This window comes from Anas platyrhynchos, chromosome 3, assembly GCF_047663525.1.
Source record: "Anas platyrhynchos isolate ZD024472 breed Pekin duck chromosome 3, IASCAAS_PekinDuck_T2T, whole genome shotgun sequence".
Lineage (NCBI taxonomy): Eukaryota > Metazoa > Chordata > Aves > Anseriformes > Anatidae > Anas > Anas platyrhynchos.
Genome location: NC_092589.1, coordinates 34,211,221 through 34,237,137, shown reverse-complemented (window position 1 = coordinate 34,237,137; position 25,917 = coordinate 34,211,221). Strand labels below are relative to the sequence as shown.

Below are 25,917 nucleotides of genomic sequence, written 5' to 3'. Positions count from 1 at the left end.
AGCAGGTACATAGGCAGGAATACCACCAGCAGGAATTAGTGCTCTCCTGACTGACAGTGGACGGATAGTCACCATTCATGTGAAATCCACTGTTAATTGTGTAGCATTTGCAACAGACTTACTGAAGTATGCTGTTTAACCTTGTTTCCCTGAAGGATTTGAAGTACATATATATATATTCTTCTCTCGCAGAATAGTCAACAGGTTTTGTTTGCATTTAAATGTCACTTCGGTCAGTTGGCTCTAAAGGGAGTATTTTGCAATACTGTGAACTGCAGATTCAAGATTTTGGTGTATTGCTGCTTATAATTTCCAAGCAAGAAGTAGATAATCAAACCTTCTGATAAAAGTGTTTTCAGAGAACAACTTTTGTCTTTAACTTTTTTTCAAAGAGGGTAAGAGAACTGTCTGTATGAAGCGTTGTGCTCTCTGTGGAATCTCAACTAGCACATTTAAAGTCACCTTGCAAGGTATCTGTGCTGCTGTGTTGATACAGTATTTATCTTCTGTTGCAGGTTTTTTTCTCTAAGGCATTTTGAAACTGATGAACTTAACTGTGGACTGCAAAATGCTGCATGATCTCTCAACAAGACCACCTGTAAAAAAAAGTTTCGGTAAGTTTAAAATTGTTATTATCAGCATAGACATTTATTATGATATTTTTAAACAAAGAGCTACTGTTTATAAAAACTGCTGTTATGTGAATTTTGAATTCATCCTCAATTTCATGTGCCAGGTCTTTGGTGTTGGTGAAGAAACATGCAATTGTGTTTTATGCCATTTTTGAACAACAGTTGATTTGCTTGTTTTTTGGGATGATTTATGAGGAGGGAGTTGCCATTACCAAGGAGAAAACACGCTTGTTGATATAGAAGGATGAAAACTTGTAAGATTGTGCAACCAAATTTCTGTGATTGTTAAGAGAATGTTTGATGTATCTGGTGAGAGAAGAGGATCTGCAAGGCTTGTATTGGGGAATTCTGTCAGCTTTTCTTTAGTTCAGTTGAGCTACATCCTAGTAACCAGTTATTCTTTGTGGATCACCATATTTGAGGTTACAGCATCAGAAACACACTCCAGACTTTTGGGAAGCTTAGTGTCCCCCAAAAGACATCAGTTAAATGTTCAAACTGTATTCTTCAGAGTAAATTCCTGAATATTACAGGCAAACTGTTTCCCTGAGGCAGAAAAAGCTGACTGCAAATGTTAGAAGTTGCAAAGAAGGTTTTAGCAAAATAAATGACTATATTGTAGTGGAGGGAGGTGGACAGAGTACTCATAGTTAAAACACCTGTAGGTCTGGCTGGCCTCTAGGAATGTAAAATCTGCACTAAAATTGCTTTTCATATTCTCCCCAATTACTTTCTCCCTAAATCTTTGAAATTACCAGCCTCTGTGAGGATTAGTTTGCCCTCTCTCCTGCAGGGAACAAAAACAAGGTATCCATTCCCTTTGAAAATCTGATTCAAAATGCCCATCAATATTTACTCTATGTTTATAATATGACATAGTGAAGGATTGATGTGGTCATCAACAGGGAAGTAGGATGACTCATTTCCCTGTCCTTCATGACTGCTTCTGCTAAGGTCTTCTGGCTGCCTGAAGGAGAAATTCTGACAGCTCAGACATTTTCTGAACAGGCTTCCAAGGAGTTGGAGGAAACTGACCCATTACTTTACAGTCCCCAACAGTGACCGAAGTATCACAAAATTTTCAAATCTCACAAATCTTCTGTGTAGTACCAGCACCTGTGATGCACTCAAAACATTTTTCATTCCTTCTGCACTGTTGTTGATAAATAAGACTCCACAAATATCAGGAAATCTGCTGGTGTCATTCAAAGTCATCTACTTTTCACAGGTTAAATTCTGCACTGAGCTGTTACCAAAATTCTTGGTATCAATAAGATCAAGATTTGACTTCAGTTGGCATGTATAACTCACGTGTAACCTCTCAGATCCTGTAGCAAAGCGAATGGATATCTATTATATTCCAATATAACCATATAACCATATCTATTATATAACCAATATAACCAATATAACTTTCCAGTTTTCCTGTGGCTATTAAGATGAAAATAAGTTCCTGTAGGTTTTCCAACTTTTTTTTTCAGCAAGGCTATGCCTTACTTTGTTACTGTGGAAAATTCTTTCTACTGTTGTAGTTTGGGAATGTGCTAGTAGGTTTGTGATGAGAGGGTGGGCTAGAAGAGCATGTGATGAGAAATCTCTGTTTAAATCTTGGTGGAAACCTGAAATCTGTTGATTTCTTATACACCCATTCTGTTCAAAGGTTGATTGTAGCAATTGTTAATAAGAGTAGATGAGGAAATAGAAATGAATCTTTCCATGTCTACACGTTAATTTGTACTCTGCCTCAAAATAGTGTACACGTCACTGTGACCATATTATGAACGTGAGAGTAGGGAAAGTATTCATGCTGCCCTCAACCTGTTCACATGAGAGAGCAGTTGCTTTAGAATTATGTTGCATTTTGGAGGAAGACAGTCTCTTTTTCGGCTTTTTACCTTTAATCGCTTTAATCATTTTTTTCATTCATAACGGGGTGTTTTTTTCTTTTCTTTTTTTTTTTTTTTTGGTCCTTATCAAGTTTTTCATCTTGTTTTTAGGATTTTTGCCAGAATTGCCAGAGGTTTTATTGTTTAAGTAGTACCTCTACCTTTACTAATAAAGAGTGGCCTGAAACAAATATGGTCATTTTACTAAGGCTCAAAAGCTGCCTGAATTAGATTTACAGTTGATGTAACAATTTTTTTTGGGGAAAAAAAAAAGTTTATCAGAAAGTCGTTAGAGATGTGGGAGTCTATTAAGAGCTGGGAGAATACTTTTTGCCTTAGCATGGATTCACACAGTGCAAAAATATGTTGGTGGCCTGACATCCCAGAGTGGCTTTGAATTGTCTGAATCACAGAACTGCATCATAATGACTCATTCTCATTGCATATTGACATCCCTGCTGGGAAAGAATTGCTGCCTCCCTCTCCCTGTTAGCAATTTTGGTTTACACGTTTTTGTTTTCTCCTACTGAAGTTTTTGTTTTAGGACATCTGTAGCATTGAGATTGCCCTCTTCCATAAGACAAACACTGTTTTTCAGGTGCAGTAGGTCATTTACTTCTGTATTAGAAGCAAGTAATTATTACCTGAAATGGAAAAGGAATATAAAATCCTGTGTAATGTCTCTAGGTGCTTGGATATAACTGAAGTCTGTCCTGTGTCAATGCACAGGAGGACAGCATGTGTACCAGTTTCAGATTTGCAGTTTGTGTACAACTTTTCTTTACATATATAACGCCTAAACCTTTCAGAATAAAAGCTTTCAGTCTTCTAAAACAAGCAAATGAGCAGCCACTGAAAGAAAAGCCTTTCTAAAATAAGATGATGAACAAATGCCGTGAATTCTATGTATTCACCCAACTCAAAACCAGCCTGCCCGGGATGAAACAGAACATATCCTGGGCTTCTCCCCCACCATTGATCAGTTCTAGAATGAGTGAACCAGGAATGGCACCCAGAAAGTAGATGCTTCACTAACCACATGTTCTTCTAGTCTCTCTGGCTGTAGATGAGACATTGTTTTCAGGGCAGATTTTCAAATTTATGCTGTGTGTGAGGCGGGGGGTGACAAACCAAAATATTCTTTTTCCAGAAATTAAGATCCATCCCACCCCTCAGTGCATGTTCTATAACCGAGGCTCTATAACCTCGGTGACACAGTAGGTGATCTGTCCTTCCACTAAATCATTGGACTTGTCACTCTTTGCATTTTTCACAAGGGCTTTTCAGGTGTATTTTAGTATTACCACCAAATTCTTGTCAGCACACTCAAGCTAAGAACACATGACTCTTTTTTTCTGGCAAAAGTCCTACAGGATTTGCTTCTAAAATTGAAAAGCCTGCACAAGATTAGAAGAGATGAGGCCAAAGAGGCATAGTTATAGTGCTCTCCTGAATAAAACATCCTTTCTTAGAACTTTCAGGGAATAGCTTTTGGGTCTCTGCTGCTATTTGTGTCCTGATAATAATTTTCAGATCTTCTTGTCCAGATTTCTTTTTTTCAACTTTATGAACCCGTGCCTTGCCTTTTCTTATCCAGGAAATTGAAGCTCAGGTTATTTGATGCAAGTTTTCCTCTGCAGCTGTCAGTAAGTCTGAGGCAGAGGGCCAGTTCATTGTTCCTGTGTGGGATGCTCCCATTTCAACCTCTAGTGCAGTTAAACTTTGTAAAACCATTACAAAGTTTATTTTTTTATTAGTTTGTTTATTTAGTTATTTTTTTCTTTACCATATTGTCAGATAATCCTTCATAGAATCCATTTACAAATTCTTTCTTTCAGCAAGAGCTTTTTGGAGGAGTGAAAATGCATTTACACATTTACACTTTACGTTTTGATATGTATCATTTAATTACAGAAATCAAAAAATTTTCTCTATAAAAGTAAATAAACATGGTATCACAAGGTCTCTGAATGCTCAGAGACAAGATTTCTTGAGCCTTCAGGACAGGTTGTGGGGTGTTTGTTTTTTTTGGTGTTGCTGCTTTTTTTTGTATTCTGACAGTGGCTAAAGAGTTATGAAGCCAAAAAATTTCACTTACATTTCTTAGCTATATTTTTTTTCCATTAATCAGCAATTCTCTGCTTGCCTCTTGTTTCTTTTTCAATTTTCACTCTTTTCTTTATCTACTAGCTTATGAGGAAAGATAGTTAGGATGGTATTTAGTCAAAAAAGAGAAGCCTTAGGGGAGTTCTGGTTGTTTCCTCATATATATAAGTTGCTATAGAGGATGCACAGAATGTTCACTACACACATTCAGACTTTTGTTGTCTTCTGAGGGTAGGAACTTGGACTAAGTGACCTTCCCAATGAAGCTTTCTCCTTGTAATTTTGTCTGTTCTTGAGTTTTTCCCTGAACCTGAATCACCTTGATGGGTGGTTGATGGTTACATTCACATTTAGTGGCTATGAAACCAGGTATAAACTTTCATGAGTACAGAGCTTTGCTGGTCTACTCTGTTGAAGGTGTAGTCAGGAAAATGGAGATAAGATCTCTCCAGAGATGGTTGTCATCTGATAATAAGCATGTGTGTTTTCTAAAATTGTCTGTATTCCACTTGCAGTTCCGCTCTGCCATACTTTATATGTTTTATGCAAACTATTTCAGACAAAAGATTCTACGCATTTAGTCAAATGCTTCTCAAAAACAAGCAAAAAGAAACAACAAACCACCACAGCCAACAAAAAGATAAGCTGTTTTTTTATCTTCTCCCTTCTCTGTCTCTTCTTTTCACCCATTATCTCATTCTCCACTCTGCTTCCAGGCAGAGCCCCAAAATGAATCATAAGTCACACTGTAGGGATGACATTTGAATGACCTTAGAAAGACTAGGTAGAATTACAGCTTTGATTGGAAATTGCTTCTGCTTTTTTATTGGTGTATTTTGATGTTATGTATCATTCAGTCTTAACTGCATTAGGTTTTTCATCTACTGAAATATTGCTTTATTACTTTTCTGTAAACTTAGAATGGTTTTTAACAATTGTGCGTTGCTTCCTTCTTTTCTGTAGACAAGTTAATTTTATTAATAGCTCAATGTAGATTACAGAGATGACATTGAGACTTACTGGCACAGAGCCAGATTCTGATAGCATCACAGTGTGCTATAGGTCAAGACTTAATTTAGTCTGGCTTCTAGTGTGAACAGATTCTCCTTTAATGTCACTCTTTGTTCCGGACATAAAATAATAGCAATTTCTATTTACATCTCATTTTCAAGCCATAAAATTTCATTGTTAATACTGAAAATGGCAGAGAGGTATAGGATAAAGACAGCATCCTTGCTGTAGTTAAATTCCTTATGAAAGAATGGAAGTAGGTGTTGGGGACTTGATTTTCATCTTGTTCTCGTAAAAATGAGTAAATAAAAGTAAGATAAGTCTTGTATCTTATATAAGACGCCTACTTAGTGTGGCAATATAGGTTGATTTATAGAAAACTTCAGAAGCAGCATGTATTTATGTTTCTCTGCATGGTCTTGGAAACTGATCTGGATGATCTCAAAAGACACATTTATAAGAATGACTCAACAATTGAAAATTGACCTAGATGAAAATGTACTTACATCAAACTTCCAGTTTTACACAAATTATTGTGCATGAGAAATCACCTGTACTTGGGTGATTTTCCCCTCCCCAATTGTTTCTAGCTTAAGCTGTTACTTACCTGTGAAGACTATAAAGTAAACTTTAACTTCTCTCATCAGAAATGTTGTTTTTTTTTTTTTTTCCATAGCACCATGTGTCAATAAAGTCAGATAACATTCCTTGCTTTCCTAATGTAAGAAAAATGCATATTTTTTTCCCCAATTAGCTCTTTAAAGCTATGTCCTTCTTCTGATAGTTTCTTCTTTGTAGCTTGAAATTGTTGGAACAAATTCTGTGATGTAGTGAATTTTAAAACTTCTTGAGGAAGATGAAATATATCTGTGGACAAATCTAAGCTTGAAGGGAATCATGTGAATGTTGCCCCTTGTTCCTTAGTTGTGAACCTCAGAGAAGAATCTGGTTCCATATTTTCTGTAATGCTTTTTTAGTTATCAGAAGAGACTGCTACTACATTGCTTTTACAGGCTTAACAACCATAGTGCCCTCAGCCTCTCCTTGTCCAACATGTGCCTTAGTGTTCAGGTGAACTCTCCAGTTTGTTGATCTTTCTTTATCTCTTAGCCCAAAACTGGACAGTGTTCCAGATGCAGCCGTATAATTATATATTTCTATTTATTTTAGTGCATATACTCTAAAAAAATAAAATGTAAAGAGAACTTTACTGATTTATTTGCATATTTGTGAAGCCCTTCAGTTTCTAACTTTTATGAATCTGCTATAGAGATTTGGCATGCAAAGTCAGAGTTTTGCAGAACCTGTAGGTCCTAGTTAAAGCAGCTATACCTAGCTTATGGTAATAAATAATATTGCCTTCATCTTTTCATTTTTAAGCATTGAATAGAATCATGAACAAAATTCCCCGTCTTTTTCTACTTCCTTATCTTTTCTTACAGTGATTTTATCCTTCTAGTCCTTCTTAACAAATTCATAAAATGTACACAATTCCCCTCTCCCCCTCCCCATCACCTGGCAGTCAAGTTTCTGGTCTTTCTGGGTTTTCAATCAGTTACTTGGGATCTCTGATGCTGGTTTTGTTCAGCAGTATTTGTATCTTCTTCTCCTTACTGCTTATTGGGATTTGAGGTTTATATGCATGGAATCTTTAATCACCATTTTTTAGGCATGTTAACATCTTGAATTCATTTAAGCAGATGAAAGAGATCAATAGGTAAGGTCTTAAATATTCTTGATAGCCAGATGCTCCTATATTTTGTATGCAGAAATCTTCCAGCTGCTGTCAGGTTGACAAATGAACTGAGTGTTGAATGTGTCCCCTGTTTACTTTAATGACTGAGTGTGCAGGCATTCCAACCCCCTTGTTCTGTCTCTGCATTCAAGTGCATAGGCCTAATAGCAGGGAAGCTTCATATTTATTAGTGTAGTGTATAGTACATTTCTGTTTTATGGCAGTCAGAAATAGGTAATTTTAAATGTTCGTAAGTATGTTCAGACTTAAACTCCAAACAAAGAATCATTTAACTGCTTCAGACTTGCACAGTTGCTCTTGGGGGAAGAGAAAGTGCAGCTAATTTAAACAACTGGCCTTGGAACCATAGAACCGAAAATGTAATTCTTTATTGCCTCTGTTACCTAGAAGTATTTCTAGAACTTGCTATATAACTGCTACAAATCAAAACTTTAGCCTTTCTTACCTCAGCTGGTTTTAGATATTACTGCATTATTCTAACTTTTGCAAACAAGCTGAAAAAAAATGTAGCAGGTACTGTAATCTCTGCTATTACTTACAGTAAAGACTGATATCATAACACACACTGTCATATCATAGGAAAGTTCCACACTCAGCATGTAGAGTACCTGTTGTCACAACATAAAGCCTTGGCTTTGTTGGTAAGTAATGTAGTATGAAGGAGCAAAATCTCAAAGACATTATAAACTATGGTACCATCAGACTATGAAAATAATTTCCGTAAAATTCAAAGACATTAGGTATCATAAAAATTTTATTGTTGCATAATGACTTAGGAATACAAAAAGAGGGAAACCTCAGGGGTTTAAACACAGCCAAAATCCCTGCCAAGGTGCAATTTGGAAAGATGCCATTTAACCTCCAGGAAAAGATCCTGCCAGAAACTTGGACTAATAACAGAGTGTTCAGACTGACTGCCTAAATAAATAGACCTTACAGTTTATTGGATGATGATATATAAAAGCGTATCGACAAATCCCAATAATGGGATAATACCAACATCTTAGTCCTACATATGATTGAAAAGAAACAGACCACTTAACATAAAGGAGCAGAAAGAAACTATCCAGCCCCCATTGTACTGCTCTTGCTAGCCTGATTTCCTAGGGAAAATAGATCTATGCAGTCTGGTCTTGCTGACTCTCCCTGTTTGATATATTCAGAACCTACCGGCCACGTTCAGCCAAACTTAAACAGCGGCACAGCTTGCTTGTAAGATCATTTAAGTTTTTTCGAGGTTTGTGAAAATGTGCACAGATGAGGAGAGAAATGTGACACCCACAGTTATCGTGTTCTGCATGAAAACTTTTGTATTGTCATATAACAGAGAACTCAACCTGGGGCAGGGGAGAAAGGGGACAAAGGGCCTGGAGAACCATTAAATACCCTGAGAGCGGGAAAAGCTTCAGTTCAGTCTTGCAGTCAGCTGAGACACAAATCAATAGGAATCCAGACCTCACCAACTCTTGTGCTTGCAGAACTACTGATTTAGTTTTATCACAAGGATCCTTAAAATTTCCTCTCACAGAACACAAATTTTCAAAGTGTTTACTTCTCCCGGTATATTTTCTTGTCTCTTAATTTCTGTTTGTGTGATGTGGCTTTTTGTGCTTAATTTTATTACTGCTTTTCCAGTGCCGTAGCATCCATGTATTTACTTCTAGGCTAAAACCTGTTATCATTGGCAATGTAAGTCACTGTCAGAGTTTACTTTTGTCTTGTACTGCAGTTAGTGGTATAATTTTTATAAATAAACATGCATAGCTTAAAACCTCCAGATTTCAGTTCTGAGACAGAATTTGTGACTGTAACATGCTGATGTCTTCTGGGGAAGGACAAGGAAGATTGGATTGATGTACAGCGACTTGGCTGGCCCTGGGATCATGGAATGAGAAGTTAGGTTGCTGTATATGTTCTTGTTGCTTTGTGCCTGTGCCTAGAATTACTCATTTGAACTCGCTATGAGGTCATGAGGTCGACTAAGTCTTTCTGCCCTTCATGGAATTTATTAAACAGATGGAACTTTGGGTCAGAATTATTTCAGACTGTTCAAAGTTGTTCTTGGCAAACAAACTTCTTAGTCTTACATTTCATGTTTGCAAAACTTTCAGGAATTTTACATGGTACTACAATCCCTCGCTAGCAATTTGCGCTATGCGTTTGTGGTAATTTAGTCTATTTCTCTGTTTTATGTATTTACTTGTTTGAAACTTGCAGTTATTTCTTTCTTGAATCTGTGAATATTCTGCTGTTTCTTTATGTTAAGTGCTTTGGAATTATGTGAGTGCAGAAGGAAGCTGTCGGACTCATTTGACCCTGGTATCTATTGGAGCATTGAACTGTCAGTTGATATCATTATCTTCCGATGCTGATATTTCTGCAGAAACCTTTACATTTCTTGGTGCATTTCTCTAGTTAGACAATTTTGTCTGTCTTCTGGCAGTGTGTTGAGTAAAAGACCTATTAGAATTTAGCTATGAACAGGTGGAATATGCTGTCAGGAATTCCACATTTTGGAGGTTATCCCTTCATTGTGTTGTCTGCATCACTGTTGGAACACGTTAGCTCTTGGCTTTGCTTGTCTGTCATGAATAATGTTTCACCCAGGTAAATCTGTTCTTGTTCCATTTAAGGCTGTTTTCTTTGTCAAGTTTTTCTGTGTCTGTCATTGTACTGCTAGCTATTGTCAAGGTGTTGAGTTTCCAAGATGGAGGATGTATTGCTTTGCTTCGGGTACTAGCACAGTCTTGACAAGAAGTTTCTAAAAAAGTACTTGCTAGAGAGAAAGTGTGAGGTGAAATTCTTTATGTTTTCATTGTTGAGTCAGATCTGCCCAGATCCTTGGATTGCGAAGTTGAGGATGATATTGTTTGGAGGTGTATTTCTTGTTGGATACAATATATATTCTTAATGAAACCTCTTTGTTAGTAGGGCTTAAGAGAAATTTATGAGTAAGAGCTGTAGTATCATTGATAGGCATGTAAATTTTATAATTTAAATGTAAAAAAAAAAAAAAAAAAGAAGAAGAACAATTAAAATAGTGCCTTTAAAATTCTCTCACCACACTTAGCATTGTGAAGATCAGCTGAATGTTGCCATTAGATACTACATATTTCAGTGAAATTGAAAGTTGCTGCTGGAGTTGCTGCTGCCACGTGGCACTTTTCTGGTGGTTCCCAGGTTCAACAGCACTGGCTGCTCCCTTTTTACATTAAAATGTTTTGTCTGGACCCAGGACAACAGTTGTGACTTCCAGGGATTCTTGTTCCTCACTGTATAAGAGGTCTCAATTATAAGTTACAGTTTAAAAAGTACTGACAAGGGAAGAAAGGACTTCAGCCTGCATGCAAGTGCTTGAGGCCAGGATTTCCTTTTTTGAAGTTAAAGTTATTTTCAAATCACACTTTAACTAAAACTGCTGACCAATAATTTGCGGCAGTAGTAATGGGTTAAAGCCAATCAGAAATAATCAGTGTTATGTTTCCTTTGAACATTTATTTACAAAACTTTCAGGCATCAGAGCTGTACTGATAGATGAAGTCAAATTTAAAACATTGTCCTGTTGCTTTTCTGTAGAAACATAGATAAGAGTAAATGTAAATAATACTTTATTACTAGTTTATTCATTTGTATGCCTTGAAGGACTCCTAAATCAGTTGGTAGGTGGCTTCACATTTTAACTCAAGAGAAATGTGAAATTTAGTTTTCATGGCAAGAGTGACTGTAGATGACACTAAGAACCTCTCTCTTCCAAAGGAGCCCACCAAGGGCTTGAGGCCAGCCAAGCTTTTCTCCTCCTTGTCCTTCATACTGCAAAAAAGCAGCAGCCATGGCCAAAAGTAGTTGCTGTAAAGGATGCACTGTGGGAATCTCAAAGCTGTTCAGAATTAATAGAAAAATTATTTGCTGAATATGACTAGAAGATGTTAGCTGTCTTTTAACAAATGAATGAACAAATAAAACCACTATCCCTGTTCCCAAATTTTATCATTCTAATGATGTTTATCTATTTACTGGAAGTGAGATCGTGTGTCCTCATGTATGTGTTTCAGTACAATTCAAGATGGAAGAGTAGTCTGAGACACAGGAAAAGGCTAACTTCCTAGAAATAATGATGTCCCAGTACTTTTACAGATGGTCTTCATGATTTCCCTAGGAATGTGTGAATTTACAGATTCTATAATGTGTGAAGATGAACACATCTTCATCTTTTTTAAGAAGATAAAGTAAAATATAGAAGAAATTTTAAGAATGCTAATCGTAAAGTTTACTTCTTGTTGTGCTAATGCAGTAGTAGCCTGTTTTTTTGCATCAAGTGCTTCAGCGCTGCTGTAGTCAGGTATCTGCCCTTGTAAAAATCTTCCATATTTCTCTGGTGGAGTACCTACCTTTAAATTTTCTTACAGTTTTTGTGAGTGAACCTTGGACCTATTTTTCAAACAACTAGATGAAAAACGAAGGAGACATCTTGTTGATAAATATTGCTGTATAGGGTGAGGCATTGGTCTTAGGCATAATTTTGGCAGCTGGTACGTTTCAAATGTGAGAAACTTGGCAAGTCCAACACAGGATAATATTCAAGCTGTGAGTATGCTACAGCATGAAATCAAAACCAAGAATGACTTCTCTTAAGTGATTCATCTGCATTCACTGAATGTGAGGAAACAGCGACAGCTTTTTCTCTGATGTTGACATGTGGTTCAGAGCCACTGGCTCGGGCTTTGCTTGCAAACAAAGAGTGCTCACGTAACAAGTGCTTGCAATTTTTCCTATTTGTGGATAGTCTTTTGAATAGGGAACATTTCAATAACGCTTTTCTAGCTCACAAAAGCAGAGGATGAAGCCCTTCCTTTCTGAATTTCCAAAGCTGAATTTTTACTTACCCACATTAGGATTAGCCTCTCACACTGACTGGCACAGCAGGCTCTGTACAAACTCATCATAAGACGTTTGCCTATTTACCAAGAACTACTAGCCTAAATTCAGTATTGCAGAGTAACTGTTTCATTTACCTGTTACCCAGAAAGCTAGCTCCTCGTTTTTAATGAAGTGTATTAAAATAGGGCCTAGAGATCTTAATCAGAGGAGAAGCACTGGCTAGCAGTCCTTTCCCCAGGACGGTCAGGGCACAGTAAGCACCAGCTGCTCCTCATGGCCTGTGATCTGAGAGCTGTGAGGTGGCGGGGTAGGGCAGGGTCCCTGAAAGCTCACGGCAGCAGGTCCCTGAAAGCTCACGGCAGAAAGCTCAAGCCAGGCCTGGGGGTTGGGCATGGCCGTGGTTGAGCTGGAGACCAACACCATGACAAGGGAGGCTGGTGGCTCTGGTCAGGCCATAAATAGAGCATTGGAGCCCATGGGAGAGGTCTGTGCAGGGGCCTTGGTGGAGGCTGGTCAGGGCTGTTAAGGCCTATTAGAGCACTACGCGGCCTGACAGAAACTCTTTCAGTGTTTCAGATGGGAACATAGAGTGGTTATAAGACATACTTGGAGATGCCATGGAGGGCTAATGTAGTAAATGGCAGAGAAAATACTCTTTTCAGAAACCAGCTGTGTGAACAGCTGCATCTTGTCTGATTTTATCTTTTTTTTTAATAAAAAGCTCTGGATGATAACTAAATAATGGAAATTGCTACAAATCCTCCGTCTACATGCAATCAGTATGTTGCAGAAGCTGTCATGGTGGATACTGAAAGTTGGTGAGAGAGAGTACAGAGAAGTGGCACTGCAGACAAGCCTGGAAGGATTTTCTTTTCTTTTGTCTGTAATGCTATGTGAAAGGTAGCGTGAGTGAGTTTGTGGAGGAAAGGGTAAATAGACAATAGAAGTGGATGTTGATAGTTGTGTGAGGTATCAGGATCTACCAATTTACATATGTGGATATTAAGAACTCTGGTGTCTTCTTCAGGATGTGGTGAATAAGAGGAGCAGGTGAAAATTTAAGAGGTTTGACGCATTATTGTTACTGACAAGGAAAAGAATTATTACATGTACCATTTTATACCATGTAAGTATCCACAAGAACAGCCTGATCAGTTTTGGCAGCATTGCTGGCAGAGGTTAACATCTGGGCGAGAAGATCAGTGGCTGACCAAGAAAGTACACCAGTCTTTCTGCTTTGAAGTCTACTTTGTTTCGCTGGAGACCATAAGAATTTTCCAAGCAGGTGAAGCCTACTCACTCCCCCATACAGCCCTATGTACAGCTTTTTCTCCAGAAAACCTCTTTGGTTGCTTTGGAATAAAGACCATTTTAGCCTGATAGGTCAAGGACACGTAAAGGGAGATGGCACCCTTGCAGATTTCCAATGAGGTCTTGGTAAGTTGTCACCTGTGACTGGTGAGTGGTTGGAGCAGTTCTGCAGTGCAGTCGCTGAGGCGGTGGAAACAGAGGAAAGAGAAATTTTACTTCAGCAGATGCTGTGTACAACACTTCTGCAAATTGGTTGGTGGTATTCTTTGGCGTGCTGCAGTGCATCTGACAGAAAATGATTAAAGTGAGACACATAGGCACACAAAAATACTGGGAGTTTAAAAAAGAATGTAATTGGTTTCAGCATGTAGTAAGTTGAGGGAATTAGGGAGAATTTAATATATCCATAGCTGGCAGGTTTAATTTGTCAGCTTTTAGCAATGGCTTTAGATGATAATGAGCCTTGGTATGAATTTTAAAAATAAACTGCCTTTATCAACATTGAGGAGTACAAAAGTATGAATGCTCGGTTTTCTTAAAGTACAAAAAAAAATACAAGGTTGGCAGCTGCGGTCTGTTCTGCAATTGAATGCGATATGGAAAATGTCTGAGTACATTTCCCTTTTCATTTGTGTTACTTCTGTCATTATCACTTAAACATTACATTAACATATTATTCAGGAGAATTCTTGTTTCTCAATTACTGAATTCCATTTTATAGTTTCTTCTTAAGAGGGGCGGAAAGGTGAAGAGCTTGAAAAACAATTTCTAAGGAAGAGATTTCGTGAAATTTGTGAGGTTCTTTTGTTAACCTAGAAAATGCTGTATGAAGTAAGAGAAGTGGCTATTTGAGTATGAGGTAATTACTAAACACTACATAAATAGTCTGAAGTGGGGGCCCTCACATTAACAGAAGAGACCATTTTTTAAAGAAAAAAGTCAAGCTTTGCATGAGCAAAGAGAATATAGAAGGGAAAAATAATGCAAACGTTCAAAAAGTTGATAATATTTTTTGTAGTGAAAGTAAGATAAGTGAATGGAAAAAATCTGTGAATTGATAAAAGGAGTCATACCGGGCAACAGCACTTGAGAGCAGTGAGTTACAGTTTTAAATTTATTAGAGGAATTCATACTTGAGTCAGTATTTCTCAGATCTGATGCTGTGTTGCCCCTCTTTTGAGCAACAAAAACCATGTTTTGGAGAGTTATCCTACCCAGATCCTGACTGATTGAGTTCTCATTCAAGGTGGTGTCCTCCAAGAGGTCTTTGAACCAAGGTGCAGCTACAGATAATCCCAAACACTTGATATTGTGCATTAATGTGTTTTCTTTCCCTTCTCCCGTATCAATATTGACAAATCAATGAAACCTACCAGAGTTCCTCAAAAGGAAAGGCACCACGTCTTCTCTATCAGAACAAAGCAGAATTACTCTGTACTAAGGTCTTCCTGGTGCAAGGACACCTTACCCAAAATATAAATTTCAGAGCACGTTTAGAGGAATTTAAAATTGGTGAACCAACCAAACTGAATAAAAATGAATAAATATCACTGGTGAAGGGATTAGGTTGAATTCACTGAGAAACTGTCTTCTTACAATGAATCAAAGTCCTTGAAGGATCTATTAAAATCCTCTCACTCTCTCTATATACATTATGGAGAAGGAAACTGACAGGTACAGAGTGAGATTAAAAATCAGCCAGGTAGAAGAGCTGATGCTGCACTTGCACGAGCAGCTGAGGTGGCCAAAAAGCCCTGAAAAGGCAGGAGGGGAGGGTGGTGAGACCCGCCTTGCTTCCACCTGCACTCTCCTGCCCCTTCCTTGGAGGCTGCTCTGATGCCAAGGAGAGCTTTTCCTTGGCAGGCTCCGGTTCCTGGCAGGTTTCTCTTGGTACAGGCAGCGTCTCGTCAGGCTGGGGATCCCACCGGCAGTGGTGGCAGAGGGGAGATGGGCACCAGAGCTCCTCTGGCAGCTCAGCTGTAGGAGTGCAGCTCTGAAGTGAGGAGGAATGGGGCCATCACCATTTCCACAGCAGTGATTTCTTGAAATGAGATTGACATGGATGGATGAAATGGACAATTTTGGCATTTGTCTTAAATTTGTCTTTTAATGTAAATTAAAACAGCTCTGACAAATCTGCTTCTCTTTTGGAGTCAGGTGTTGAAGTAAAATTTAAATGTGAAAACAAATAACCAACCAATGCATATTTTTAAGTGTTCTCTCTTGCCCAGATGAGTTGTGGTGGAGAATGGTATTTGTTTCTTTGAGGTGTCTGATTTGTAAGAGAAGATGTGAGTGTCCTCTCTGCAAAAAGCTGGCCATAAAGGAGCAGACTGGGAAGCAGATAGAGCACCAGCCCTGCAGCCACAGCGCTCATTAGAGGTGGTGAAACACATTTTAACAGCTGGATAAATGCTGAGGGGTTATCCAGTTTGCTATTTCATCTGTATATGAAATAGCTGTTTTAAAGGGGATTTGATTCTCTCATTGCAGCCAGTCTGCGTGGGCTGTGGCGCACCTCTCATTAGATCAACTGTGTGGAAAGAGAAGAATTGCTGTTCTTTACCCAGCGGGGCTGTGATTGTTGAGTATGCCCACTGCTGCAGTAAAGAGCAGGGATTAAGGCTACATAAAACACAGTTTTTCCTCTATTTTCCCATTTGGTTACTCAAGTGAAGTGAAAAAAAAAAAAAAGAGCAAATAGAAAAAAAATAATTTGTATCAAACCAAAATCAGCAATTTCTTCCAAAGCTTGACTCAGGGAGATTTGATACAAAGAAACTGGGAGTAGCAGCTTTGATTTTTAGGTTTTGCCACAGTCCTTCCATCTCCATGAGGCTATATGTATTTGTTCTCCCATGCTACTGTGGGATTTCACTAAATAGTCACAGTTTTATTAAAAGTATAAACTGCAATTCATGCACATTCATTTATTTTTATTGTTGGTTGTTGTTGGGGGGGGGATAAGATGCTGTTTCTCTCCTGTACTACTCATTATTGAAAAATTTTTGTGCACATAACCAAACTAGAGGCAGAGCTAATTTTAGTTATAAATAACGTTTAACTAATATATATGTGCACAAATGGTAAACATGAACTGCAGAATTACTGCTCAAAAATAGCCCTTAAACAGCTGGATGATATTAAACAATTTAGAGTTAATTTTTATTCCAATTGTTTTTTATAAGAATAATTTTGTTCTAGAAAGGTCTTGGGTTCTCACTGCTCCAATATTGTTATAGATATATATTTCCCCAGTCTATAGCAGTGTTCCTATGTCAGTATAATATTTAGGTCCGTTCTATGAAAATTAAAATGAAATTTTTCTCACCAGCAGCTGACATCAATCATGTCCCTTGCTTTCCGCCCCTCCCCGCTGTAACCTTTAGTGCTAAACAATGTTCCAAAAGGAAAATTTATTAGATCACCTATTTAGACTCTCTGACATCATTCTGTCATGGCAATGAAGTGATTTACATGGAAAAATGTATTACCTCTGCTTTTAGACAAAATGAGTTTATTATGATTAATGGTTTTACTGCAACTATGAGAGAAACTGGAAGTGGCTAGCCTTTGTAAAGCAACACATGACCTTTACTCAGTTTTCCTCCCTGTTTTCTTCACCTATTGTAAAATGGTTTGGGTTTTGAGTACATTAAAATGTTCAGATTCCATCTTGTAACTGGAGTAAGCTCTAAATGTGGGGTATCCATAGTAACATTGCTACGTAACTGGGACTAGAGACAAAAGGGAGAAAGCAATAAGCTTGAAGCAGAGCCTAAATTTTCAGGGCTGAGGATTGTAGGGGACTTCCATCACATACGCCGTGAACACTCATTGAGGGAGCTGAATGCTCAGGCTGGGGAAGAGCAGGCAGTCACCTCTGGCTGTCCCTCCTGGTCATCATTTCTACGATTCTATGATCCACTTGGCTTTGGGCAGAGGACTTGGTATACAGGATGGCCATGTGAATGGCAAAATTGTTTTCTAACAACAACAAACAAACAAAAAACAATCAAACAAACAAAAAAACAAAGAGCAAATCATCTTTCCTAACATGTACCTTAAAATGGCACTTGTAACATTTTTATTACCTTCACACAGACCTGTCTTCTTCCTTAATGTTATATAAATAACAAGTTAAATACAAAGGCGTAAGCTAGGATGAGAAAATGATGCTGAGTAAAACCTCTGGAAGTATTGTATGTTCTGTCAGTTTCTTGGCATCGTGCTGAAAAAGAGCATCTTTAGGTAAGAGAATTGGTTTCTATTTTATCTGTGCAAATAAGCTCCTAGGAGCAGAAAGATTTTTCATTGCTATGAAGGACTCTAGCCTGAAGATTAAAAGTTTTTAGGGGTTAGTATTTCTTGTTTGCACTCAATCTGGTAGCTGTATGAACGTTCACACGAAAAGAAAAATGACTGCAGTGTGTTTCCTCCCGGTGGAGGACGTACGTTGAAACTGCCCAGGGAGCTTTCTCTGCTTAATTGCTCTGTTGTATTCTTAGGTATGTGATGGAAGAAAATCAGTCTGTTTTAGTAAGCTTTGCAAAGTGATAATTGTGTGATTGGCAATTGTCTTTTGTGCAGGGTTGATGGATTTGAAAGGGATTTCAGGTAGTTCCCCTGCTGTAGAAAGAGTAGTTTCCACATTGCTAAGTGTGAAAGTGAACTATGGTAAAGGAAACAAATAGGTAAGCCCAGTTTGCTTAAATGCTTTTGAATATACCCTTAAAATACTTGTGTGTTTAAGTGACAGTGTGTTTGAAAATGGGGGGCTACGGCCTAAAGATTTCTAGAGTTAGAACTTGCCATTTTATCTGGTTTATGGCCAGGTCGAGAAAAACTCTCCTGCTTTTTCAGCCACCAGTCAATTTCTTGATCTTGAATTGAAGTGTTAAAATGAAGCATTTTCTTTCTGTATGCTAGCTGAAAAACCAAGGACTTTAAGGCAAAAGCTTTTTAACCATGGGAATATTTACACTTAGGAAAAATGTAAATAGTGGTGTTTCCTCCAGAAGGCTTATGGCACGAGTTCAGTCTGATAAAAAGAAAGCAAAGGTTGAGGCAAACCTCTGGCAGTTCATTCTGCATGGAAACCCTTCATCAGTCACAGGATGTAGTATTTGGGAAGGGATGTAGAACATTTCAGTACAACAGCTGACGCTTTGCTGCGGGACCCCAGATTGTGACGGGTAGGTCACAGGCTGCAGTGAATGCCAGGGCACCGAGTGCTCTCCTGGCGCCTCAGTGGAGCTTTGATGCGTAGAAGGTCAGCGTGGTGAAATGTGGAAAATGAACTAGCAGGGGAAAATGAGAACTGGATGAATTTACTGTCATGGCTTGTCCTTTGTGACACTGACTGGGCAGCTGTCTTTGAGGGCATGCCTGGCAATGGAAAATCACTTGCTGTTGCATTCTGAAAATGCGTTTGCAAGCAAAAGCAAAAGTGTATTTAAAGGAATAAAACCACACTCACACAAGTCAGACTACCATTTTCAGGAAGACAGCATTACCAGAGGCAGCATGCAACTACAAGGAAGCGTAGCATCCCTGTTATTCAGATGAGTAATCCATGTCTTGCATTAAAACCTCCAGTAATACAGGATGCTATTGCATTTCTCTCTGTCCAATCTGGAATTTCAGCGCTGCCTTTCGCTGATTTCTGCCAGCAGAGTGGACTTCTGAGAGCTCTACAGGATAGGACATCTTTCCTGAATTACATAGCTGTTTATCAGGAGCCATGTTCTGTTCTCCTATTCTTTGTTTAAATGGCTTGGGTCCTCCTCTGATTCTGGTTATTGATGTTCAGTTCCCTGCTGTGTGTCACTTGTTCATCTGGCTATTTGTTTTCTAATGTGAATGATTTCCTTAGAGGAATAGCTAGAAAAGAGTGGAAGGAGGTTGAACACATCCGTAGGCAATGCAGATACAAGCAGGTATTTTGTTCTCAAGTACCTTTGTTTCGGTCTCCATTTGCTTCATCAACAGCAATTGTTTGTGACTGAGTGTGTATGTGTAGTTTTTTTTTTGTTGTTGTTGTTTTGTTTTTGTTGTTCGTTTGTTTTTTAAGCCAGAGTGAAGTCTGTATTGAGCTAAACAATCACTTGGATCTAATTTTCCCCTCTTGCCTTCCCTGTTCTGCCACGTGAATCAGGTGGTCTCTATTAAACCCGTCACGTTGCTAATGCTTAAAGCCTCCCTGGGAGCCACATGGCAGCAGGTGTTTCAGAGCGTGCGACCTGGCTGCACACTCTGTTGCCTTCAGTGACCAAGAGGCAGACAGGAGATGTGTTGAATTATATCCAGAAGAACTTATTTTTTTTTCCTGGTCTGAGGTTTCTGCAGTGCTCTGGGACTTATCCAGAATCCCACATGCTATGGCAAAATTCACCCAGCCAGATGGCTGGATGATTTCTCTTGTGACTGCTGCTGATCTGGGGACCAGCCCCTGTGAATTTTGTATTATTTTGCAACAGATTTCACTGAAACTGCCTGAAAACCCAGCAGAGATTTGCGGTGACAACCTGGGAGCAGAGAGGACGCCTCCAGTTGTTGGAGCTTCCCTTTCCTCTTCAGCAGTCCTGCTGTTGGCTGCTGGTCTTTGATGTGCCGTGCCACCTCTGTCTCCTCTCGAACCATCGCTCAGTACGCTGCCAGCAAACATCTGCAAGGTTTTTAGGACAGCTTGAACTGGAGCTAGAGCCGGGATGAGAAGGCCTCGGCTAGGCTGGCTGTGTGTGTGTAATGATGATGGCCTCGTTATGTCCTAAACAAACAGTGCTGGTACCCCTCATGCAGTGCTGAAGACGTGCCCTCATGCTCCAGGCTGAGTTGTGCTGCTAAGACTGCAGCCCCATGGCTGTGAGGTGTCCAGCTCATCGCTGCCTTCTCGTAGCCAGCTTAAAACCTAACTGTGGAAATAATAATTATTACCCGTGGTTTCTGACAAAGGAAATTGGACAGACGGAAAGTGTGCTGTCCAGGAAGTTACCATCGCTATGGTTATTGTTAATTTACGTTAAGGGCAAAGGTTTCCAGTATCTGAAAACTAGCTTGTAATCTCAAGATGAGAGAACTGAAGTTCTGGAGACTTCTAAATCATTATCTAGGAGCAGGTTGTTAGACGTTTTCTTTTGTTTTTCCTGAATCACACACTTGTTTAAATATCTGAAAGATAATGGAAAAAATGGGGAAAAAAGAAAAAAAAAAACAAAAACAGACCACATGCTTTTCCCATTTGCTCTGCTAAATGAGAAAATGCTTAATGAAGCAACAGAGGCATTCTATAATGATGGTAAAGGGATTTTTAGTTTTCTTTAATTTTCTCATTGGGGGGGATACTTTTTTTTTTTTTTTTTTTTTAAAAAATCTGTGTTCCTCTGTTTGCTGTTGGGGGTGTGGGATCTGGTTGCTTTGTAGCCATAGAGCTTTGTGCAAAGAGTTGAAGAACCACTGAAGGCTTGGTGCGTAGCTGCAGGGCTGGGGCTGGAGGAGAGTAAGAGAACGATGAGTGGAGGTCCAGGGCAAATAGGAAAAAAATGCATCAGGTCCTTAAGGTGCAAGCATGGAGCACAACACTGGGAGCAGGGAAGCACGCCCAGGTTTTTATACCGTAACACAGGGAGCTATGGTAGGAGCTTTGAGAACCAGTGAGAAGTGCAAATGGCTTTGAAGCTTTTCAGAATGTCAGTTCTGCCATTCCTCATGAGTTTTAATTTTGTTCCTCATGTAAAAGCACGTCTGACTCATTGCTCTAGCAACCTCAGCAGATGAACCTGCTTGTTTATTTTTGTAAACGTATATTTGGTACAGTTTTGAGCATTGCTGTCAATATTTAACTTATGTGCAAGTCTCACCGTGGTTACCTCATTTCTGAATGTCTTAGAGTGTGAAAAAATGTTGTGTTTTTCTTACTCCCCGGAGATTTTTCTTAGGGCTCTGTTGCACTGGTTCCTGAAATTAATTCAGTTATCATCAGAAACAGGAATCTGTCTCCTTCCTTTCCAGATTTTTACCTGGACAGCTTTAAATACAAGGTTTTGCTGTACAAGTTACAGAAATGTTACCAGCTCTAGCATTAATACTCTATCTAGACGTTTGAGGACAAGATCATCATATTAAATGATACAGGTTGTATGCATAATTTTAATGTAAAGGGTAGTATGAATATAGCTGGAGAGGTGAGTAGACCAGGTGAGCACTTTTTTTTTTCCAAATTGGAGCTTATTTTTTCCAAATAAAGAATTGAAGCTCTACTGCTGTTTAATAGATCACTATTCAACTACAGTTCTGATGACAGGCCCACGTTTAAGCTCTCTACCTGCTATCAGTAGTCCAGTGCTTTACCTGTGCTGGAATAATTTTTACCTCCTGCATAGTCATCTCCTTAACAGGCTGGTACAAGTGCACAATCACTACCCAGAACTTATGTGAGAGGCTGAGAGCACAAAAAGCAACAGGAAAACCAACCAACACCACCGCACAGGCTGACATAGACCCAGACAGGTTATATTCACACATACTTTATTTTCTTAGTACCTAAACATCTAAAGTGTAATTATTGGAGTGAAATGGGAAGTTGTCCACAGCATTCTTATGTTTATCTTTTGCTGAGTTTTGTCTCTGGATTTTTTTTTAATTTCCTTTTTACACAGGTGTGGTAGAATTACAGAGGAGCATTAAGCCATGCAGTTAGAGCACACCTTCCATTCGAAGGAAATACATCTGTCAGAGGTAGCATTCATGTCTGTATGCAAATTGTACTGTGTTTACTGCTACAAAATAGAAGTTGTTTATGTGTAGAGATGACTGTAATGACTGGTTTGCTCTCACAGCGTGTGGGATCTCACGGGTAGCTGTTGCGCTGCTCCCTCTTCGGTAGATTGTGGTGAATCTTGGGCCTGTGGTAGTACCAAAACAAGCGGAAAAATTCCATAAGGCTCCAATTAGCAGTTTGCTGCCTTTTGTGCTTTTGAAAATATTGTTTACTTTATTTTTTAAAAAAGAGTTTCTAGAAGAAAGCATAATAAAAACAGAGTTCAGTGTGATGGTTAGAAATTGTGACCTCTCAGTACAGGTTTCTACTGAATTTGATGGTAAATGATTAAAAAAAATGCTTGTTTTGCTTTTTAAAGATTGCCTGAAGTAACACAGAAGTACCTAAATTGATGTTTTGAGAGGTATGAGAACTAGCCATGTCTGTTGTCAACATGCCTCAGAATTTAGAAAGCTTTTACTGCAAAGTAATGTAGCTAATGCTGTGTTATACCTAAAAAAAAAAAAAATCTGAAAATACCTATTTGGCATCTGTTGTCAGGGTTACAGTTTACTCACATATTTGCAAGTTATTAAGGATTGAATCACTGAATTAATTTGGTACAATGTTGCTCTGTAGCACTAAGGCTGGAGCAAAAAAGTTGGTATGTGGATACAAATTAGAATTTAATTTCCCATGCAGCTGTTTAATTAGGCAGATGTAAACAGCAGTGACTGCACATTAGCATCGCTATGGTCCCATAAATACAGGCTAGAGAAAAAGATACAATCATGTTATCTGCCCTATTAATGGCTGATCAATGCAAGCTAGGTATTTTTTATTTTAGTGTTTTTTTTTTAATGATTAAAAAACATCTTTAAGTATAAGGTGGATCTTATACTGGACATTTCTTTTCGGTACAAATGCCAGGATTTTATAAAAAGACTGTACTGCAGGCAGGCAGTTTAAGTACTAAATGAAGAGCTTTAATAGAATCTACCAACTTAAATGTAGTTTCAAGTTAGTGGGTAATTTTGCTTCTGGAGCCTTTACAAGAATACCACAGTCCCTTTGTACAGTAGTAGCAGGTAAATAAAAAACAATCTAGAGAACTGCAGCGCTATTTTAACACTGATAAAGGTCTAACATGTTGACTATGTGGCATAAACTCTGTTTTATAAACTTACCCATGTAACAACAGCACAGAACTGCTTGTTTTGCTTTCTAAGGAGGAGTACCTGAAGTAACAAAGAAGGGCGTAAGTTGCTGTTTTGAAAGGTGTGTGATACCAGGTTAGGCCTTGGAATAACACAACGTATGAACAAAACAGAAAAACTGTACTTTGGTCAGAACTATACATGTCTTTTAACCACCAGCATAAGAACACGACCTCAGTTGGTGCCACTTTTAATGATTAGAAATAATACATTGTAAAACAAAAAGTGAAAAAATTCCAGCGTGATACTTATAAACAAAGAACAAATAGAAAACAAAAAAAGATTTTTTTTTTTGCCTGATTTATACTATTAATAATACAACAGATCATTAGTCTGAGGTAATACCAGTATGAACTTTTTAGTCCTTCAAGGACTACTCAAAAATTAAGAACAGCGATAGTAATGCATGTTATGTTAAAAGCAAGACTCGATAATTGAATCAACCAAATCCCTCACTCTTTTTAGGTAGGGACCCGTGGCTGCCAGTATCAAATTGGAAATAAGCCTGTACAGTAGGAACTACAGCACGGTAAGATTCCTGCATGGCATGTCATTTGCCACTGTCAGTACTTTAAGTACAGTTATTACGTAAAAATCAGACATTTCAACAGAAAAGACTTTGTTCCAGAATAGCCCTTAAGAAATTTAGAATACTGTTAGTTTGCATAAATTAGCTAAACAAAAGATGAATTCAGAAGTCCAGATTTTGGCATGAGGTAAAACCATGTGCATTTATTTCGTCTGCATTTTAGAATTAGTAAGCATAAAATTAAATACGTTGACTGTAATGAATTCAGTCATACAAGTGCAAGTCTTCAGCTATAACGTATTTTATGGCAGTTTATTTAAAAAATGTACCAGTAAATCATAAAAGAGGGATCATGTCCATTTAACTTTTATTGAAGTATACAGGAGGTTTTCTTTAGAATCAAATATGAGCATGAATATATGGCCAAACGTAAAATCTATCAAATTCAGTGAAAATTTTCTGACTTTAAATAGTAGCTGTAAGAATGACCAATATATATTCTTTGTTACAACCGCCCTCACTCTACAAGTAAAAAAAAATAATAAACATTCAGTAAACATTCTTTCCTAAGGTAGTTTCCCTTATATATCAGTGATTTATCCATTTCTTGTATACATAACTTTTTAAACATACCAATCAGTGGTTCTCACAATTGAAAAATAAAAGCACAAAAAAGTTTACACTCTTGTACAGGTAAATAAAAGATCATCTTGAATTAAACTGTATATCCTTAAGGGCATAGTATAGTTTCAATTTCATTGCCTATTACATAATTAGCTTCTTACATACAAATATTGACATATTTGGCTTGTGCTTCAAAGCCTTTGTGTCTAGAAAGTCCATGTCAATGCAACTCATAACTTGAAATCAGGGGGGATATCTTTACTGCTGCTGGGTTTAACCTGTTCGTGCAACATCGTCTCCTCTGAACTTGTGGCACTGCATTTTTCTGTGGAGTCATCAGTATCTGGATCCAGTCCTTCAGGACAGGGAAGTTTTAGAAGTTCTTCCCGCAACTGAGCTGTGTGACGCTGAATGTACAAAAAAGAAATCAGTGCTGAAGAGCAAAGTCACAACATTGCTTTTCACAATGTTAGAGGAGAGAAGGCAACAAAAGGAGTAAGTGGAAAGGGTTTTAATATATTGTTTCACTGCTTGGATAATCTTTTCTCATAGTTCTCTGCCTTTACAGATTGATACTTTCTTTATAGTGACAGTAGCCAGCAGGTGCTACTGGAGACAAATGCAAGGCAGCAAATGGAAATGTAGCAAATAAGTTTATCAGTATAAATGTTATTTCTCTTGCAGTTGACTGACATCTATTCTCTGTGATCAGAGTAACTCCTGTAACTCACAGTAACTCCATTTTGAAGACCAGCCACATTCAAAGGACACAAGGTATAACAATAGCAAAAAGAAATCTTAACTATTTTTCTGAAGGAAAAAAATAAATCAAAATTACAATTTTAATTACATGAAAAGGTTTGTATATAGGTCTGTTGCCCATGTGGAAGACACAAAATACGCAAATGATAATACTTGGCTAGGAAGGAGAAAAACATTTAAATAGTTGTAACTGTATTGATAAAACTTTTTAGAACACAGGATAAAACATAAAGGATTATGCATAAAGTAATGGATCATGGTTTAATGACTGTGCTTATCTATCCCCAAAGTTTGTTTTCTGGCAAGGAATTAAGCTCTAGTTGTAGCGAAGATTAGTTGTACAACAATTCTATCATAAACAAAAAGCAAGCTAATTCTTAAAACAAAAATGTTTGTATTTTACGTAAGTATTTATGGAAAAATAGGTAGGATAAGAACTAAAGAGAA

At 38.1% G+C, this 25,917-nt stretch overlaps 1 protein-coding gene and 1 long non-coding RNA gene across 10 annotated transcripts in view; one reads left to right on the top strand and one right to left on the bottom strand.

The window, feature by feature from the left end:
• Positions 1 to 511: 511 nt before the first annotated feature.
• On the top strand, positions 512 to 25,681 carry LOC140002131 (uncharacterized). Of its 2 annotated transcripts, XR_011808155.1 has the most exons (4): positions 512 to 614; positions 22,238 to 22,316; positions 24,021 to 24,084; positions 25,393 to 25,681. It is a non-coding gene; the product is annotated as an uncharacterized lncRNA (long non-coding RNA). The 2 variants fall into 2 exon arrangements; XR_011808154.1 differs by lacking the exon at positions 512 to 614 and having other exon boundaries at positions 21,894 to 22,316.
• The window catches only part of BIRC6 (baculoviral IAP repeat containing 6), a 173,593-nt gene continuing 171,405 nt past the window's right edge, over positions 23,730 to 25,917 (bottom strand). For all 8 annotated transcript variants that reach the window (XM_027453918.3, XM_027453921.3, XM_027453924.3 and 5 more), the window contains one exon: positions 23,730 to 25,115. In XM_027453918.3, coding sequence (XP_027309719.1) covers positions 24,939 to 25,115 — 177 coding nt within the window. In that variant the 3' untranslated portion in view covers positions 23,730 to 24,938. The remainder of the gene's footprint in view (positions 25,116 to 25,917) is intronic.